Below are 19561 nucleotides of genomic sequence, written 5' to 3'. Positions count from 1 at the left end.
AACAAAGGTGGGGTGGGCTATATGAGAAGATAGGCACTGAGAGACCAGCTTTTTACCCAAAATGCTTGTGAGGTGGGAGTGGGAGGACAGGATAGGCTTCTGCTGAGTGCAATAGAAATAAATTCAGATAAACCCAGAGCTCCTGCTGTGCCATCAGTGGTGCACAGGGTCCAAATTGAGGCAGGAACACCCTTCCAGCAAGAGAGGGGGTATGTGTGTGTGTCTGTGTGTGTGTGTCTGTGTGTGTGTGTGTCTGTGTGTGTGTGCTCTCAGGGTCAGGAGCTGCTGTCATCCACAGTGGATCTTGAGCAATGGGGTCCTAGGAATCCTTGATGAAGAAAATCTGCCCCCCAGGATCTGGGCTGAGTAGACATCAGCCTCTGTGGCAGCAGCTGTGGGAAAGGAGCCAAAGGCTTGTAAGACTTTGGCTCGTAAGGCAAAGGCTTTTACACCCCTGAAAGGGGTGTAAAGGCTAATAGAGATTTTAGGGAGACTACAGGTGAGGGGGACTTTAGGGTTACACAGTTAATAGTCCGGTTGGATATCCACCACCTGATCCAAGTGGTCCTCTCTTCCTCAGAGCCTAAACCTGGATGAAACATCCCAGGAGAAGCAGACATGTAGGTGAGGGTTCCAGCCATGTAAGACTCTGGTGGCATCTACCAGAAGGCCTGTCTGTTCTCTGACACTGGTGTTAGCATTAACTTTTGCATTATTGGATGTTTACTGCAAACATTAGCTCTGTGTCCCTCTTTGTGTTTTTATTTCCTGCCAACATCATCCTGTGCCTCTGAGAAGCACTACTGTGCGTGGGAGGAAAGTATTTCTTTTGATCATTTTTATAATCTTCTAATTGCTATTCTTACATCTTGAAAGAAGTGAAGTTCCTGATGTTTCTGTGTAGCTGTCTCATTGCTCATACTCTTGTTCTAACTTCATTTAACCCACATTTCTCACTTTCCCTCCTGTGCTCCCATGTGCCTTTGCAGGTCTGCTCCAAATCCATTATCACCCCACAGTAACAAAGGCTGAGGGTAGATAAGGTAGGCAAAAGTCACTGTGAATACCATTTTCTGGAGTCTGAAGGTCAGTGATGGAGGCCCTGGAGTCCAGAGCAATCCCAGGATGCAATTTTCAGGGTGCAGTGATCACTGGGGATGCCTGGATGAGTTATGGGATGTGTAATGCTGACTAAGGGTGCTTGGGCCAAGGTTTTCAGAACAAGTAGTTGATCTGTGAGAGCATTAGGTCATTTTTTAATCTCTCAGACTCATCCTGGATCACTGCTCTCTTTTGTGGTTTCTCCCTCTCCTTGCTGCCCTAGCTGCCTTGCTGATGCACTTGTCTGTGTTGGATTATCTGATCTGTAGAAGGGAAGGCAAGAGGAAAACCCCCTCCAGACTTGTGCTGGAGGTGCTTGTGGGCTGGACCGTGGGGTTAGGTGACGTGGGAGAACTGGGTTTGTCCTTTGCTCTCCCATGTCAAACACTGGTGAACATCTACAGGAAAGATGAACATCTACAGGAAAGATGAAGAGAGACTTTTGGCATGAGCAGAGTGTGATGGGACATAAGGGAGAAGCTTTAAACTGAAAGATGGCATGTTTAGATTAGATATTAGGAAGAAATTCTTTACTGTGAGGGTGGAGAGGCACTGGAACCGGTTACTCAGAAATTGGCCCATCCCTGGGAGTGCTCAAAGCCAGATTGGACGGGGCTTTGAGTAGCCTGGTCCTACGAGGGTTGAAAAAATGTTTTCTTTAAGGTCCCTTCAGTTCAAACCATTTTGTTATTCCTCTGGCTCTGTAAGAACCTGCTATTTTGTGAGCACAGGGAGAGTGGGGCTCTTAGTGCCCTGCCTTTGCTGTGCCCTGCCTGTGTGGCTCCTGGGACTGTGGCAGTCACACTGTTGTGAAGTGCAGCAGGTAATAAGCAGGTAAATGACACAGATACTGTGGCAGAGAGATATTATCCCCTCCCATTCCACAGTAGGGACCTGTTTGAGCTGAGGTTTCACCATCAGCCAAAGGTCAGCAAAAGTCAGTGTGCTGTGTGGGACCTATTTGACCAATGCCAGTGGCTCCCCATGGTCCCACTGAGGTCATCCACTCCTTTTCACTGGGGAAATCCTTGTGTACATAAGTAGTTGCATATTTTGGCATGTCCCCCTGACACCATTAAAAGGGCTCAGGACCTCATGGAGTCTCCTGGATTTTGGAAAGGAATGACTGTTTCTGCTTTTATGTTCCAGTCTGCTCCTCTTTCCAGTCTCTTCTGGGACATTTGTGTGTGTCTGTTGCAAGACCTTGCCAGTTTGGTTCTTGGAGGAAAGTTCAATGTACCTAAAAGGAAGCAAAGATGTTCAGTCCAGTGTGAGAAGATAGACTGCTCTCACCAGAGTGCAGTGCTTCCCTTCAGACCCTGTGCGGTTTTCCTGTGAGCACACAGTGCCATCTGCAGTGAGGTGTTTGTTTGGCCCAAATCCTGTGCAGCCCTTTGGCCTCTTGACTGAAATCAGTTACTCTCTTCAGATATCTTTGAGAGGGGTCAGGTGAAATCACAAGTGTTGTACCAGGAGCCTGCATGGAGGGTGACGTGTTTGTTTTACTTTTTGATGGTTTGTTTCCCAGAAGAAGGACCTCGTGCTCAGGGCCTTGTGCTGACAAGGAACCAGTCTGTTTGATCCTTGTCAACACATGAAATCTTCAGTCAAACCAAGGATGCTTTAAATAGCCACTGCCTTTCCTGAGAGGTGACTTCCTTTGTGATTTTGTTTTCTGTAGGTATCTGAATTCCCTCATGAGAAGTGTCCTCCCTGCCTCTCATGTGCAGCCCTACCTGTTCATGGGTGGTACCAGCTTCACTGATGCCCTGAAGAGTGTTCCTCACCATGGATAGTCCACCCAAACTGACTGGTGAGACGCTGATTGTCCATCACATTCCCCTGGTGCATTGCCAGGTCCCTGATAGACAGTGCTGCTCCATGAGCAAAAGGACCAACCCCTTCTGCCAGCCAGAGCTCAGCATTACACGGACCTCTGCTCTTCCAGACAGAGACCTCTCACAGACTGACTCCTTGGTGTACAGCAGCTTTCTCCAGACCTCTGAAACCTCAGCAGAGGCCTCAGATCACAAAGAAAGAAAAGCAAGGGATCTGATTGTCCCTAGCGTCAGTAAGCGACACAACCCTTTCCTGCTGAGTGAGGGTGAAGACCTCAGTATTTTTGGGGATGACTTGGGTCAAAAATCTTTCCACCTTCACAACTCACTCGTTGATGGCAAGCCTCCCTTCAATCTGCAGGATCTGGCCTTGCCCCCTTTCCACCTCCACGACTCCAACCACATTGTGAAATCCTGGAACATGGCCAGCCGGTCTGGTGTGGTGGATGGGCAGGAGGACAAACTCGGCAGTGATGACATCCAGAAGAGGAACAATGCAAACAGGTGCCATCAGGCCTCGGAACGCATGGAGCTGGATGAATGCAGCTGCCATCGTGGCAGCTCCTCCAACTTCTCCTTTGACAGTGGTGACCAGGAGTGGAACCAGAACATGGGTGAACCGCTGAGGAATCAGGATGCCCTGCACAGGACATGCAGTTGTTCCAGCTCAGAGATCCAGCACTGTCGCTGCTACAGTTCGTCAAGTCAGTCTGAAGTGATTGACCAACAGATGGGCTACATCAGTGACTCTTCTTGCAACAGTTCTGATGGGGTCCTGGTGAACTTCAGTGCTCTCTACAACAAAATGAATGGTCAGCCTCAGTCCAACCTGAATTCAGCTAACCTGTCCTGTGACTCTTCCTTCTGCAGCCACTCAGACACAGGAGCTTTTTACCTGGATTTACACTCATCACCCACTGAATCCAAGATGTCTTGCGAGTCACATAACCCAGAAAGTTCGGGGAAGGTGTGTGGGTGTCAACACTCCTCCTCACCTGTCCTTGATGCTAACTGCAATTCCTACCATCTCCACTGTGAGCCTTGCACATCGGAGAGCTCAGACCTCACTGCCTGCTTCCAGAGCCAAGCGCGGCTTGTTGTGGCTACTCAGAATTACTATAAGTTAGTCACATGTGACCTGTCTTCCCAGTCATCCCCCAGCCCCGCGGGATCTTCCATAACTAGCTGCTCAGAAGACCAGACCAAGGGTAGCCCAGCCCAGCCCACAGAATACTATCTGTTCAGAAGGCCCGACCTGAGACAAGAAGGCAATGTAGAGTGCAGTGAAGAGGAGCCAAAGGGAGAATCCAGCCAGAACATGATTGAGGGTCAGGTCTATGTCAATGTGTCACCACCGAACCTCAACACAAGCCGGCAGCGCTCCAGGAGCTACGATCAGAACCTGGACAGGAGTCCTGGCAGCAGGCTGGGCTCCTTGGAGCGCATGGTGAGCTGCCCAGTCAAGCTGAGTGAAAGTCCAGCAATACCCATTCAGAGCTCTCCCCCCAAGAGGGTGACATCGTTCGCTGAACTGGCTAAAGGACGGAAGAAGAATGGCACCTCCCCACCGCACCGCTCCAGTGGTGATTCTTCCCTGGAGTTCTCTCCTATCCCTGAGACTCAGCGGGATTGCCCAACCTTCCTTGAAGAAAGAGCTCGGCGCAGCCAGAGTCTTCCACCCATGCCCTTCATCCATGGCCTGAACCGGAGCTGCGAGGGCTTCTGTTTGAATCATGCTTTTGGGGACAGCCAGGCTTTGTGTTCCACCAAAGACTCCGTCTCCAGTGAGAAGGTCCCCAGTGGGCATGGGGCAGGTGAGCAAGCCTCTCTCTCCCTGCTGACGGAGGCAGATGCCAGCTTCTCGGGTGGCTCTGCCAGTGGCCACGGACAAAAAGATGTTAGAGCCCGAGCAGACGGTAAGGAGCCAAACAAGGCAGAAGGGAGAAGTAAAAAGGAAGGCAGCTCATTGGGATATGAGGGGAGTAGCAGGGAAACCTGCATGGTGATAAGAGACCAGTGTCGGGGCAGTTTGGTTCCTGGTCTGCCAGACCCTGGGACAAAGCCTTGCTGTGCTTTGTCACAGAAGCCTTTCAGTCTCATATCAGGGCAATGTCTTGTCCTTGTATTTGTAAAGCCTCCTGAGGATTTGTTCATACCTCTCATATTGTGTTAGCAAGGACATGGCATTAATACTGAGAGAGTCTGTGCAGCTTGAAGGGTTGTATCCCTTCCAGGGTATTTACCGTGCTTCTCCATGAGAATCGCCTGCCCTTAGCTCCTAAGACGGAGATGTTAAAATGCTTAGCAGAGTCAAAGTCACAACCTTTGTTTTTTGGAGTTATGTGGGGCAGAGGTGGAAGGGGAAGAGGCACAGCCAGCATTCTCCTTTCCATGCAGGTCCTGGAAGCTCACACAGTTTCTGCTAGGACTTAACAGTGTGAGTCCTGCAGAGTCTAATCTGTATGTCTCTGCTGGAATATCCTGGTCGTGTCCCCCACAGTGCTGTGGATTACAGCAAAGGTTCCCAGGAGGAGCCACTGTCACAGTTACCTCTGTGGGGAAGCTGTAATATGTGAGTTGTATTCCACCTTGATTGCTGTCACTTGTTCTCATGAGGAAGCTGTGTGACATTCCCTTTGGAAGTACAGCCATTTCTCCAGCACTGTGGGAGACTTCTGTCTCTGCCCTAGGCAGATATTATACCTGCTTCACAGGTAAAAGCCATTCTAAAATGCCTCTAATTAGACCACTGCAGTAAATAGCCCCTATTATGTCAAAAAATTCTTGTGCCCTAACAGACTGTCTCCACTTAATGTTCTGAAAATATCTAGCAGGAGGTGAGAACATGTGGTTTATTGCCATGGCAGGGGCGGGAGAGATTTTGGCCTTTGGAGTAAAAGGTTTTTAGTTATTGTCCTGTTTGTTTATTGAGCCTTGAATGTGTGCTTGGTGTGGGATGGCAGTGAAGGTAGGTCTCTGCTGGGGGAGGGCAGCATGGCTACAGCCCTCTTAGCTTCAGAGGGAGGGTTTGGAAGGAGCAGGACCTGCTCAGGGAGGAGAGGGCAGACAGGAGCTCTCAGATAACATGTCCCAGCAGTTGCTGCCCACCATGCCAATGGGGTCCCTCCTTCTGCACTGTGACAGCAAGGCAGGCATCAGGGCTGTGCAGGAAGCTCCTGCCTGCAGCTGGAGATAGAGGCATATCTGCTGTGCTCCAGAGCAGTGTGCAAGCCTGGAGGCTCTGAGAGGGGCTAGAGGGAAAGCAAGCCCTGCTAAAAGCTGGCTACAGGGAGAAAAGTCTGGAATACCCTGCAGGCAGCGGGTACACCAGGGCTGATCAGGGATCTCTGTCAGGCCCACATATGCACCCAGTGCTCTGTGTGTTTTGCACTGAATGCGCAGTGTGTCACACTTCAGATGTGTCCCTCAGGATATTTGTGGCTCCATCAGGAGCTGGAGGCACATAGATCAGCCCACCACACTCCCTCAGGACCTCCTAGCACATCATTTGCTGGAGCAAACTGTCACTTTCCAGGGTTGAAGGTGGAATGTTGGGAATGTCCTGTTTAGGTCTGGTAGAGGCATGAAGGATGAAGGAAGCTCTGTGTTCCAAAGTAGGGGCAGTTACAGTGAAAAGAATAGGGAGGGAGAAAGGGAAGCAGGCAGTCTTTTCTACAGCACCAATATATTGTGATACAGGATGCAGAGCTGCAGTGCTATTGCATGTAATGCTTGTGCTGGGCCGTGCAAGTCCACAGTGCATGTAGGAGGGGACAGTCCTTTGGGATGAGAAATCTGACTCTACTACAAAGCGCTGGGCTTTGGCTTTGTGGTACTGCTTGGGCAGAGGCAGCTCAAGGGCAGGCACCTGATCCCATGGCTTTGTGCTTTCCAGGGGGCAAGAGACTGGGAAAGAATATGAAGCTGGTGACCCTACCAGGGTGGACAAGGTCCTGGTGCAGTGCTGTGCTCTTCCAAACATCTGGAACTCTGCATTTGGGGCCACTTATCTTTTATCTTGCCAGCTCTTGATGTGTGTAACCAGTTCAGACTTGAAGAAGTCTGTAACTGGCTCATCCTTTTCCTCCTGCAACAGAGAGCACATTATTTTTTGCCTGTATTCTGCTTGGCTGAGGATGATTGTTGCTCTGCCCATTCCTCACACTTTCTTCCCCTTTCTCTCCCTGAAGGTGGTGGCACAGACAGCAAGCCTGTGGTACGCTACAGCAAGGACCAGCGTCCCACAACTCTGCCCATCCAGCCCTTTGTTTTTCAGCACCATTTCAGCAAGCCACCCAAGGCACGTGCCCTGCACAGCCATTTTGCCTCCAGCCTTTCCCAGCTCTACAGTTTGTCCAGCAACCGGCCTGCCAACCAGCAGATCTCCACTTCTCAGTCCTCAGCCTTGGCCACCTCAGCAGAGCAGGCGGCGGTGGCGGGGAGCCAAGCCCATGGCACGCTCGTGACCCAGCAGCGCTCAGCAGACGGAGCCGCCTCGCGCGGCGATGGGGGCATCAAGAAGCCTGGCCCCGAAACAACCCGTCCATCCCCGCTGGGCAGCTACTCCCCCGTGCGATGCAACGTGCCTTTCTTCCAAAGCGTGGACTCCTCTTCCTCACCCATCTCTGAGAGAGCTGAAGACAGCCAGCCCCCCAGAAGCAGGTCCTGCCCCATCTCTGCTAACCTGCTTCCCACGAGGTCCTCTCCTGCTGTCAGTGTCATGCAGCCCACCAAAGCCACCAAAGCTGACACCCTGAGGCAAAAGGAGAACCCCAAGCTGATTCCCAAGAAGGAGGCCCCGCTTGAGCCAAGCCCACCACTCTCCGAATACCGACTCCACAGTGGGTCCCTCCCGCCCCTCTCGGTGGGTGGCATGTCCATGAGCAGAGTAGGAGGCCATGCAGATTCACACTGGAGAAGTGGCAGTGAGACCAGCAGCTCTGGTCCCCTGAGCAGCATGGGAATACGGCCTGTCAATGGTAGGTACCCATCCTCCAGGACCTGCTAGTCTGGAGCATCTACAGCTCCCTGTAGCTATGTCTGCTCCCTATAGTGCCACCATTTCCTATAGCCACAGACCAGTATAAAAGCGCATCTGGATGCTGCAGGAAGACCTGCAATAAGGGCATGTCCCTCCAGTCCCAATTCCTACACTGTGTCTCCAGAGAGTGCAGTGTGGGCTGCTGGTCTTACAGCACCCCATGCCAGGTGCTTGCACCCCAAACCTGCTGCCTCTGTGCCTGCATCCACAAGGGCACCCAAGCTCCTGCCCTATTTTGCCAGGCAGTGGCATCCACCTGTCTCCATGTGCATGTGCTAATGTCCTGAAATGCTGCTGGACCTCTGAGTAATGTGCTGTCTCTCTTTCTCTGTCCTCCATCTTTCTCTTGCTCTCCCTTCCCGTTTCCCTTCTGCATCCTCCCGTGTGCTCTCGTCATCCTGTCTGGTGCTCACTGCCCGCGGCATCCCAGCGAACCACCTCTCCCCCCAAGCGCTGAAGTGGCGGGAGTACAGGCGGAGGAACCCCCTGGGTCTGGACCGTGTTTCAGGGCTGCCCAGCTTAGCAGGCAGCCTGGACAGGAGGCAGCAAGAGCCTCGGCTGAACCGGGGCAACCCCATCTTTGAGCTCCCTGGCGCTCTCAGCACCAGCCATTTCCACTGCAAGCTGAACGGTGCGCACCACCTTTCTGCTGGGGGGTCTTGGGAGGTGACCTTGGGACTCAGGCTCAGTTTCCTTGAGGCTCAGGTTAAGCTTGGATTCATCACTGCTCTGCCTGCTCAGAGCAGGAGGGATGATGCATCTCTTTGCAGTGTAGCTGAAGGGTTCAAGAGGAAGGTGAAAATTGCCTCATTGGTTCAAATCTTTGTGGAGCCTTCCTCCTCCATGAGGTGAGAGCAGTCAGGTCCAGCTCTGAGCTGGGTTGAAGGGCAAAGTGAATGGCCCAAGAGCCTGCTTAGGCCTCAGTAAGTGCTCCTGGACTGTGGTTAGCTTGTAGTTTGTCTCACACAGGAGTTTGGGCCCTTGGAGATCTCAGATCTGTGTCCCATGGTGCCTGACCGTCCTGTGCCCCAGCCCTGACAATGTGTTGAGTGTTGAACTGTAGATTTCATGAGGCAGCTGATAACACTAAAGACCTTCACAGGACTCTATCTTCTGCAGCCTTTGCTCTTAAGGTCTTTCCTGTCTTCCAAAACCTGTGCAGGAAGGGCTGACAGGGGCAGGCTGCTTTGAACTGAACCTCTGACACTCCTGTGGGGAGAACACTGTGGTCTGTCTGTGGGAGGAAGAGCATTCTGCAGGCTAGCCTCAAGCCATGGAGGGAATTCCTCAAAGCTTTGCTCCACCAACCCAAACAGTTTCTCCATCTTTCAAGGGAAAATGCATGGCACAGAGTCAAACAGATGGAAGTCAAGCACATGGGAGAACTCCTATGTATGTCACCCTTTGGAAACAGAGGCCATCCCAGAGAACAGGCAGCAAACATGCAGGTTTTTGTCTGTGGATGCCTGTGTGCCACAAGTAATGATTTGCTCTGTGCTGACTTCTGACCCTGCTTGCAGCAGCATGGGAAGTCTGGTGCAGCATTTCCCTTAGTCCTAGCCCATGGGAGTGAACTTCCCACAGCATCTTCCAGAACCTGTGGGCCCCCAGTCAAGCTGTAGGTGGTATTGGGTAGGCCATGGGGATCAGTTGTGCAGGCACACATTGCACACCACTGCTGGGGTAGCCACAAGCCTGTAGCCTCGCTGTCCCAGCAGAGGACAGGTGGCATGAAAACTGCTTCAGTGTGTGGGACTGGGGCTGATTCTTGTCCCCTCTGTCTTATCCCTGCAGGGCAATCTATGAGGCAGCTCCAGCTTACCTACAATGACTTTTTCCCTGACTACTTCTCGCTAGCGGAGAAACCTCCTGCTGAGTTCTGCCTCTCCCCAGATGGCAACACAGAGTCCATCTCCATTGACTTGCTGCAGAAGAAGGGTGAGTCCAATCATCTCTGGTGGACCATGTAATGTGCCATGGAGTGTGCTTGAGCTGCTTCTCCCAGGAAATGTGATTAGAAGGGATCTTAAGTGCACAGGAATGAGCAGAGAGAGCAGGCAGGCACAGGAGTGTGACCCTAAGGCAGGGCATGCTGCCACCCCAGGCTCTGTGTACAAAGGTAAACCTGCGTGTATCTGTATGGTGTTGCAATGTGCTAATCTGAGATTTTGTAATTTGGGTTAAAAGTCTGTTCAGTCCTACATAAGTAGTATAAAATTGTATCAATTACATAAAAAGGTGGGAGAAAAGACTCCAGAGCAGGACGACATATGGCTGTGGTGGGATCCATGCTAGGGGCAGGGCTGGCAGGACTTGACAGCTGATTTGTTAATCATTTCAGAGGCAAGGGATGTGCAGAAAGGTTCCCATGCCTTTGCCAGCTATGTGCTAATGATTACCAGGTGGCAGCTTTCCCTTCTGTTTCAGTTTTGTTCTCACATTATCCTGGTGCAGGTGACAGATTATACACCACTGGCTTGTTACTGAAAGTCATTACAGAACCTGCCAAATGCAAGGCTTCTGCCCTGCCAGCCTGTGGCATCAAGACAGCAAAAGACACATTGCCTCAGATCCCATCTCTGCTGCCTCAGGGCATGGGGTGTGGAGGTGACGGTCCCTGTCCCTTGGGAATATTGACAGGTTGTCCTACTGGCAGTCTGATAGGTGAGTGCTGGAGTTAGCAGGAAGAATTTTGGTGAGGATTTAGGAGAGTCTCTGCATGTTTTTTGGCAGAGGGGGCTTGTGTGTAGACATGGGCTTGCAGTGCCCCTATCTGATTACTTCCAGGAGTGTTTTGTCAGAGTCCATCCCAGCAGCCCCTCAGGCAGCTCTTTGACCTGTTGTTTTCCACTAGGTCTTGTGAAGGCTATCAACACTGCTGTTGACCTGATTGTGGCTCACTTTGGAACCAGCAGGGATCCAGGGGTGAAGGTACGTCTTGCATCCAACTCCATTCTGGGTAGCACAGAGAGTACAGAGCAAGAATGCCTCTCCATTCTCTTCCAGTCAAAAACTACAGGTTATCTAATGAAGGCAGGAGTACCAAGAACAAATCAAACAAAGGTGATGGCACACCGTGCAGCAGATAGTAAATCTATGACAAATCCTGCTGCATGATGCAGTATGTAGATGTCTTTAAAGGAAGATCAGAAAAACACGGGGAAATGATGTTTATTAAACACATATGAATAATGTCCAGCTTAGACTCTGAGTTGGAAGTAGTTGTAGGCTGTGAAAGTATAAAGGGCAAGTATTATGTATGTTTGTTCTGGTTTAACTCTTTCTTTATGTGCTTACTATGGCTCTTTATAAGAAGAAACACCAGACCAGCTGCCCTTCTGGTCTGATGCAGCACAGCAGCTCTTTTTTCTTACGCAGTGGAGAGATGTATTTTCCTCCTTCACATGTCCCATGACTCTGGTCTGGCACTGGTGCCAGGGTACAGTGCAGTGTTCCCCATCCCTCAGCATTTCACATTTTAATATGAGATATTGAATCATTTTAATATGATAAAAAAGTGCATCAGACTTCACCCATCTGGAGCAGCTGCTCACACCCATGGTAGCCCTTAGCATGAATACATTAGAGTATTTAGAGTACATCTAAGGGGCTGGCTGTGTTAGGCCCTTGCTCCCCTCATTTCCAATTTCTGGAATTACACAGAAGTGCATCTAGGTTGCCCTGGAGCTGGCTGTAGTTGGCCTGTGCTCCCTCATGCCCCGTTTCTGGAATAACACAGAAGCAGAGCAATTTTGCTTGTGTTTGTACCAGGCATTGTTTGCAGTCCTGTGACACCCAGCATGTTTGTGGTGCCTCCTCTTAGTGCTGAATTCAGTCAGGCGACTCTGGGCAGCAATGTGACACTATTTGGACATGACAACTCCCCTGGCATGCCATCCCCAAGGAGAAACTTGACTGGGACAGATTCCAAAACCATTCAATCTTATCTCAGAGCCCAGTGTAATTTTGTCCTAATTACAGCTGTTTCTGATGCAGAGATTGCTGTGCAGCATAACTGGAGCTGTTGAGATTCCCATGGCTTTTTAAGGCTTCACTGTGAATTTCCAATACTTGCAGTGTAGGTTTGGGGAATAATTGCAACATTCCCCCATTACTTTGCTTATCAGACAATGCTGTGGTTTTAGCCTTGGGTTTCTTTTTACATCAGTGTGCCAGGGGCTGAGCATTCACCTGTCAAAAGGGAGCGTCCATCCCTGCTGCTGCCATGCTCAGTGGATCTGACAGGATTATTCCTGAGCCAAGTTCAGTTTCAGTTCGGGGCTTTTGTGAACCTGTGCCAACTGGTCAGTATAATTCCAGCTCAGCTGGTAAAATCTGTGCCCTGAGCACCATTGCCTGACCCATTTGGATAGACCCCTTGGCAGCTCAAAGACTGTAAGCAGCAGAATGTGTCCCTGTTCTGCTGGTGCTGGGCTCTTACCTGGGCTCTTACATGCCTCCTCTTCACCTCAGTCTGAGCTCTGACTATCCATTTTGCCCTTATCTGTATATTTATAGTAATCTCTAGGAGTTAGAGCTTGACATGTCACTGAGTTAAGTGTTCTGTAACCCCTCAGTGCTGGTAGTTCTATGTGGGTTGGTGCTTCCTAATCCAAAATTAGCTACAAGAAAATCTACAGCAGCAGGAATATCCCCAGCTCCTTTCTTCCTCCAGCAGGAGAGCCTTGTTGTCCCTCTTGGGAGACCCAGGCATCCTTTCTCATTGGGATATCCTCTTCCCAATCTAGGATATTCTTTTTTCAAGTTATTGCCTCTTCCCAGCCTGGGGAAGAGCTTGCAGAGAGCAATCCAGAACTGATGTTTGAAGCATCAGGAGTGAAAGCAAAGATCCTGCATGTTCAAGGAGCTGCCTGGATGTTGCTTGCTGGGTGTCTGTAGTGGGACTGAACTGTTTCCATGCATCTGTACCTTGAAAACAGTTAACAACACTCTCCCTGTTACCTGTTTTCCATTAGGCCAAACTTGGGAACAGCTCTGTGAGCCCCAATGTGGGGCATCTCATCCTGAAATACCTGTGCCCAGCTGTCCGGGACATTCTCAGTGATGGGCTCAAGGCTTACGTCCTGGACATGATCATTGGCCAGAGGAGGAACATCCCCTGGAGCGTGGTGGAGGCATCCACCCAGCTAGGTATGGACGCTGTGCAGCAGTGCCTGCCATAGTTGTGTTTGGGAGGTGCTGTGGAAGGTTGGCTCAAAGGATCAGGCAGCGAAGCACCCATTTTCTTGCTTGGAACAGGGTGCACATGTACCATCTCTTGCAAGAAGGGAGGGACACTGAGCTGTTCTTCCCAAGTATTTATTGTCATTTCCCCTGATTTTTGCAAATTCTCCCATAACAGGCCAAACTAATAAAAAAAGGAAGGAAAAAACCCCAACAAAATTAATTCCACATTGGTTTCTGCATCATACTGGGAAGCCTCATAGCCTGACTATGGCAAACCTTCAGCTTTGCAGTCATCTCTATGATTGCAGACACCCCAAATTATAAGCACACACCACAATATTCTCTTTATATGCTGATTTTGAGCCAGTGGCTGTGATTGTCACTGAAGTGTGGGAGGCAGGTCCTGGTAGTAAAACTCTCCCAGAGTTTTGGAGTGGTGGTCTGGGATGGATCACAGCCCATCTCCCACGTGTAGTCTGAGTGTTGGTATGGAGTGAGTTCACATTGGCATGGTGGAGAGGCAGTGCACACACAGACATGGACACCCAGACAGTGTCTGTCTTGCCTTGATGCTCCATCCTGTGGTGCAGTTTTGGCTTTGCTCGCCACAGCTAATCTCAGCAATTTGCTTCTCTCCACAGGGCCCTCCACAAAGTTGCTGCACAGCCTCTACAGCAAGATCAGCCAGTACACAGAGCTCACCAACCACACCATGCGGTTCAACGCGTTCATCTTTGGCCTCCTCAAGTAAGCAGGACCCCTCGGGTGGCTGGACCTCCCTGTCCAGGGCTGGCAGCAGCTTTGGTCTTTTGAGTGCAGGCAGGCACAGTTGACCATGAAACAAACTTAAGAATCTGGGAAGCCACTTCCCAGAAGCAGGTTAGGGAAGGAAGAAGCTGTAAGTCTCAGAGAACTCCTTCCAGGTCAGGAGTGAGAATGAGTGGCTGTAGCCAAGTGAAGAACTGGGTCAGTCTGTTTTAGCCCCAAAACAGCAGGTGAGAAAACTTTGTCCAACTTCAAATGAGGTTAGACATAATATATGTATGAGTTACTCTTGGAAATTCCTCTTTAAACCACTGTTTCCCAGAGCTGCAACAGATCCCAAGGCATGAGGTTCTGAAGGAAAAATTTCCCTGGTCCAGGACTCCAGACTGACCCTTCTAGTTTGCATAAGGAATGTGCACACTCTGCTGTGTTTAACAGAGGAAGGCAGTAATATATTTTTGTGGTCAAAGGGATAAGTACTGCTATGATGGTGTTTCTGTGCTCCTCTCTGGTGGTTAGCAAGAGCTCTGGCAGTGGCAAGAGAGTTCCCAAGATCTCCAGATGTTGTAGAATTCCTCCAGGCAGGAACAAGCTCTGCCCAGCTCTCCCCACACAGGGTGACCCCATTCTCCTCCACTGGCATATTTTGGGCTGAGCCACCAGCACTGGTCTTAGTGTTGTAGATCATTTGCCTCTTCCACAGAAGCCTCTTCTCAGCAAAACAAAGCTCTATCAAGGACATAGGAGCAGAACAGTGAGGAATCACAGTTATTCGTGGTTACAGTTGCTCATGTAAAGCTGTGTCGATGTTCAGTGACAGGCTGAGTGTCTGTGATAGGAGCATGCTGATGGGAGCGAGCCACTGTCCTTTCTGTGAGCTTCACAAGCTCATGCTTTGTAAATGCCCTTCTCCAGCCACACTTCTTGTGGCAGATCTGTGAGGATGAATGGGGTTAATAGATTTTCACTGTTTCTTTCTTACCCTGCTAATTTTCCATTCCTGCAGTATCCGGTCCTTGGAGTTCTGGTTCAACCACCTTTACAACCATGAAGGTAAGAGCCTGAAGGCTGTGGGGGCTGCAGTGGGAGCCAAACTCTGCACACAAATAGAGCATGGGATGGAAATGTGTTTCTCTTGTTGCTCTCTCAGCTTGGGCTGCTCTTCTCTGCCCTGAGGTGAAGGACTAAGCTATTACACAGTCTCAATGTAGCAGGGAAATCCCAGGTGGAAGTCCAAGCATCATGCAGCTCCTTCCACCTGAACCTGGACTTCCATTCTCCTTCCTTCCCACAGCTAGTACCCAAGGCTTTCAGTGCAGATCCCTCAGTCCATCTGCAGGAGATCAGATCTATGCCTCTCTAAACTTCTATGTTCTCTGCCCAGTGCCTGAGAGTTTTGTATGCCTGGAGATGTGCATACTTATCTTTTCAGGCATGGAAGATAGGAAGAAGCGGAAAGGAAAACCTGACATACAAAAAGCAGATGTTACTGGATGTATCTGTTTCATAGTAGAATAGAATAGAATAGAATAGAATAGAATAGAATAGAATAGAATAGAATAGAATAGAATAGAATAGAATAGAATAGAATAGAATAGGGTCTATGCTTATCCTGGCTTTCTGAAGCAGAAGACAGCCATTTATTAGACCATAATTAAGACCTGGAAGTGTGAGCAAAAGCTGGGGCTGTCAGGTTATTCCCATCTTTCTTCCATGGCATTTGGTGGCAGAGGTCATCTGGGCTGATAGTCTGCCAGGCTAGTCCTGGCTGCAGGTACAGCTGGAAAGCTCTGTCTGGGCCAGTTGCTGAGAAGTCACAGAGCATCTGGTGCTCCCTGACCCAGGCCTGAGCCTCACACTGTGACCAAAAACAGGTGTGCATCTCCTTTCCTCGTAGCCTCAGCAGCTTTATGGTGGCTTGGCAATGGTGGCAAGAGCGTCTCCTCTGATTAATGTCTTTTCCTACAGACATCATCCTGGCACACTATCAACCAGTGGGCTTCTTGTGCCTGTCTCACAGTGTGTGCCAACCTCTTTTTGAGGAGCTCCTGCTCCTACTCCAGCCTCTCTCCCTGCTGCCCTTCAACCTAGACCTCCTCTTCGAGCACCACCTGATGCAGATGGGCAAAGAGCAGCAGCAGCAAAAGGAGCTGCTGCGTGTGAAGCAGGACCTGCTGCTTTCTGTGCACTCCACCCTGCAGCTGATGCGGACCCGGGGCAGCAGTGAGGATCCTGATGGCTGCAGCACCGCCCCTGAAACATGCCAAGGGGGTGCCAGAGATGGTGACATCTCACCAGGGCACAGCCCGCAGCAAGCTGTGAGTGAGAAGAGGGTCAAGGGAGTGGGGGCCTCCTCCGGAGAAGGTGACAGGGAGGAAGAGCAGAGCAAGATGCGAGAGAGCACATGGGAGGGGAAGAAGGACAAGCAGGCAGGCTGGTGGTACCAGCTCATGCAGACCTCTCAGATTTACATTGAGAGTTCAGCTGAAGGCTCAAAGTTCATCCGCTCGGAGAAGAAGAAAGCAGCTTTGAATCCTGCACCCCGGTCAGTGGAGACCCAGAAGGCACCACCTCCTCGAGAAGGAGTGGTGGAGGGTGCAGAGGCTTGTCCCATTGCTGAGGGCACCTTGGAGGAGAGGCCCAAGGCAGCCAGCAAGCCAAGTCCTGAAGCCATGGAAGAGCCCTTGGAAAAGCCCCAGCAGGTAGTGGTCGGTGAAGAGATGAAGGAACGGAGCTGGCCCTTCTGGATGGGCAGCCCCCCAGACTCTGTGCTTACAGAGCTAAAGCGCAGCAAGGAGAAGGAGGCTCAGCAAAGAGTGGGAGCAGCAGCAGCCCCCCAAGAGGACAGCAGCACCAGTGCATCAGAGGGCAGCCAGCCCATCAAGTGGGGACACTTGTTTGGGTCCAGGAAGGTACAAAAAGAGCCCAGACAACCAAACAGGTAAGGGCAGGGGTGTTTTGGAGCTGAGAAGGTCTGGTTAACCTGGAGTGTGGCAGCACAGGTGGAAGTCAGGCCATGAGCTGACCGCTGGGCTATGCCATGGTGGTACATCAAGGGTCTGTAACCCTGCTCAGTCCTGCCAGCCTGCCTTAATTCCTTTCATATCCTTGCTCAGTCTATCTCATAGGCTTTCCTCTTCTACCTGAGCTCTGTCACTGCCTTGGTATCTAAACCCTGCTACATGGCCCCATTATCACCCCATCCCTCCCAAAACCACATGTTGAGAACAGAACACAGAGCCATCGCTGTTGCTTACAACAGGTGTGCGGGAAGGGTGAAGTTTCCAGTAGCTGAGATCCCTGTGCACTGCCTCTCCCTCTATACACCCTTACTGCTCCTGAAAATGACCACTGGAAATGTCCTTCCCAGTCCAGGCTGTGTTGTTAGATCTGAGACCCCCCTGCCTGGAGACCCAGGGCACTGCTTAGAGTGCATTTAGTGTGTGAAACCAAACCTCTAAGGCGTGACCTTGCCAGGAGAGCACCTGCTCTGTTTCCTTGGGTGCAGTTTCCTGCCATTGACTGCTTCTGTCTCCTCCTTCCAGGTTGCCCTCCGGCTGGCTGAGCTTGGACAAGTCTGTCTTCCAGCTGGTGGCCCAGACAGTTGGGGCTAGCATGTGGCGTGAAGCAGCCCCGGAGCCAGACCCTCCCCATCCAGAACCACCTGAGGCACCTGCTGTGGCACGACCAGTCCAGGGGATGTCTCCTCACCCTACCTGGTGAGTGGCACCAAGTGGACAATCCTTCAGGTGCTGGAATGTGTTAGGTTGAGGGTGGCACAGCTCTGTCTGTTGCAGTTTGCATGGCCCCCTTTATAGTCATGGACCAGAGAATGGTTTGGGGCAATGATGCAGCTTGTGCATCGATCCACCACAGCTCTGCAATCTGCAGGTGATGGGGAGCTGGGAGGGCAGCTGGGAGCCTGGCTGGGGAGGGAAGCAAGGGGTATTTTCCTCTCCCCCTGGGCCTGTGGTGGTCCCTGGGTGGGGTGGGTGTCCTGAGGTCAGCTAACCCTACTTTCCTTCTCCCTGCAGTGAGGTGAAAGCTCTTTGCCATCACATTGCCACTGAAGCAGGACAACTGAGCTTCAACAAAGGGGATATTCTGCAGGTGATCTCCAAGGTGGATGGTGACTGGCTGCAGTGCAGCCTTGGTTCCGAGAAGGGACTGGTGCCCATCATGTACGTCACCCACCCTGAGGATGAGGACTATTGACACGTTTAGGAGGCCAAGCACAGTTCCCTGGGCTCCTCTGGGGTAGCCTACCCTGCCAGAGGAACAAACACAGCTTCTTGCTAGTTTCTTACCTTTCCTGCCATTACAGAATACAGTAACCGTAGGTGGTTCCTTCTTGCTCCTCCTTGTGCAGCTGCCAAAGGCCAACTTAGCCCCCTGGGGTCTTCTGCGAGCTGCACCTCGTATTGCCAGGCATCGCCATGCATGCAGCCACACCAGGGACCGCCTGACCCCCCCCTCCACCCCTCACTGTCTGCAGCACCCACAGGCCATGGACTTGTACATTACAGGAACCCAGGCAGTCCCTGCCAGGGCAGCGCTGCCCCGCTGTTGGGTGCTGGAGGTGCAGGATGCTGGCCATCCCCTGCCTGGGGGTCCAGTGCAGTCTGCAGCATCCATCATCCCCAGCATCCTCAGCTGAAGGGGTGGGAGCACCCTGCATTGGCAGGGTCCCTGCGAGGCTGGGCTAATGGGCTGTGTTTATTGGGGCACTGCAAAGTAGGCTCCTTCACATCGGAGCATCCCTGTCCTAGTGTGCTGTAGTAGTTCCTGGTGGGTTGTACCGGGACAAGTGTCCTGGCAGTGCCACACTGCAGGGTTGGGGCTGTCTATGGCCACAGCCAGGGGAGGGGGACGGGGTATGTGTGTGAGTGTGGAGCAAAGGGGTGTGAGGGGCTGTGAGGAAGGCACGGGGTTGTTCAGTGTAACGTAGGTCCAGGATGGGTAGTGCCACCCTGTGCAGAGATGGGTGCTTTGGGGGGAGGCTGTGTGCCCTCCACACTGAGCAGGGAACCGGTGCCTGGGAAGCCCTGGGATGCTCAGTGGAGGGCGCTGGAGGGGAGGGAATGAGGGCAGGGTCCCTGTGTGGGCTAGGGATTTGGGGGCAGTGCTCTCAGCAAGTAGATTGGGGGTGCTCCTAGAGGGAGCTGGGGAGCCTAGGGAGGGAGGGGTGGTGCTCCCTTTGGCACAGGGTTTCTGGTCTTGCTGAGCAGTGCCGTGGGGTGGGGGGGATAAGTGTTGTGCACAAACACAAGGGGATACTGGAGGTCCTGGGGTCCTTGGTAGAGGCAATGCCAGTCAACCCCTTCCTTGCCATGTTCATGCCGCCTGCTGTAGTGGGGATCTTCACCTGCCTGTCAGGTGGGGAACAGTGTTAATGAAAGGCCATGCCAGTATTTGGTGCCATGGCCGGCTTGACGCTGTTCACAGCATCGTGCCTGGGCTGGCTTCACCATGGCAAGGGGCCCTGGTCTTGCTAGGTTACCTCCTGCTTGTACATCGCTTAGCGGATGTTGCACCATATTTAATTTGTATCTCCCTGTTAGAATGAGGTGTCTCGCCTTTATTTATTTCTTTATTTATGATGCATATTAATAAAAAAGGTGCTGATTGA

General features: G+C 51.5%; 1 protein-coding gene across 6 annotated transcripts in view; it reads left to right on the top strand.

Annotated features, from left to right (window-relative positions):
• The window catches only part of RUSC2 (RUN and SH3 domain containing 2), a 57845-nt gene extending 38284 nt beyond the window's left edge, over positions 1-19561 (top strand). For 4 of the 6 annotated variants that reach the window (XM_077172130.1, XM_054652651.2, XM_077172129.1 and 1 more), the window contains 11 exons: positions 2783-4855; positions 7130-7918; positions 8411-8611; positions 9775-9918; positions 10835-10911; positions 12957-13131; positions 13809-13914; positions 14939-14985; positions 15901-16873; positions 17478-17651; positions 17967-19561. In XM_077172130.1, coding sequence (XP_077028245.1) covers positions 2890-4855; positions 7130-7918; positions 8411-8611; positions 9775-9918; positions 10835-10911; positions 12957-13131; positions 13809-13914; positions 14939-14985; positions 15901-16873; positions 17478-17651; positions 17967-18147 — 4833 coding nt within the window. In that variant the 5' untranslated portion in view covers positions 2783-2889 and the 3' untranslated portion in view covers positions 18148-19561. The remainder of the gene's footprint in view (positions 1-2782; positions 4856-7129; positions 7919-8410; positions 8612-9774; positions 9919-10834; positions 10912-12956; positions 13132-13808; positions 13915-14938; positions 14986-15900; positions 16874-17477; positions 17652-17966) is intronic. The other 2 variants (XM_077172132.1, XM_077172133.1) reach the window with 2 other exon arrangements.

The sequence above is a fragment of the Agelaius phoeniceus genome, chromosome Z (assembly GCF_051311805.1).
Source record: "Agelaius phoeniceus isolate bAgePho1 chromosome Z, bAgePho1.hap1, whole genome shotgun sequence".
Taxonomy (NCBI): Eukaryota; Metazoa; Chordata; class Aves; order Passeriformes; family Icteridae; genus Agelaius; species Agelaius phoeniceus.
The sequence above is the reverse complement of the archived record's forward strand: the minus strand, read 5'-3'. Positions and strand labels throughout refer to the sequence as shown.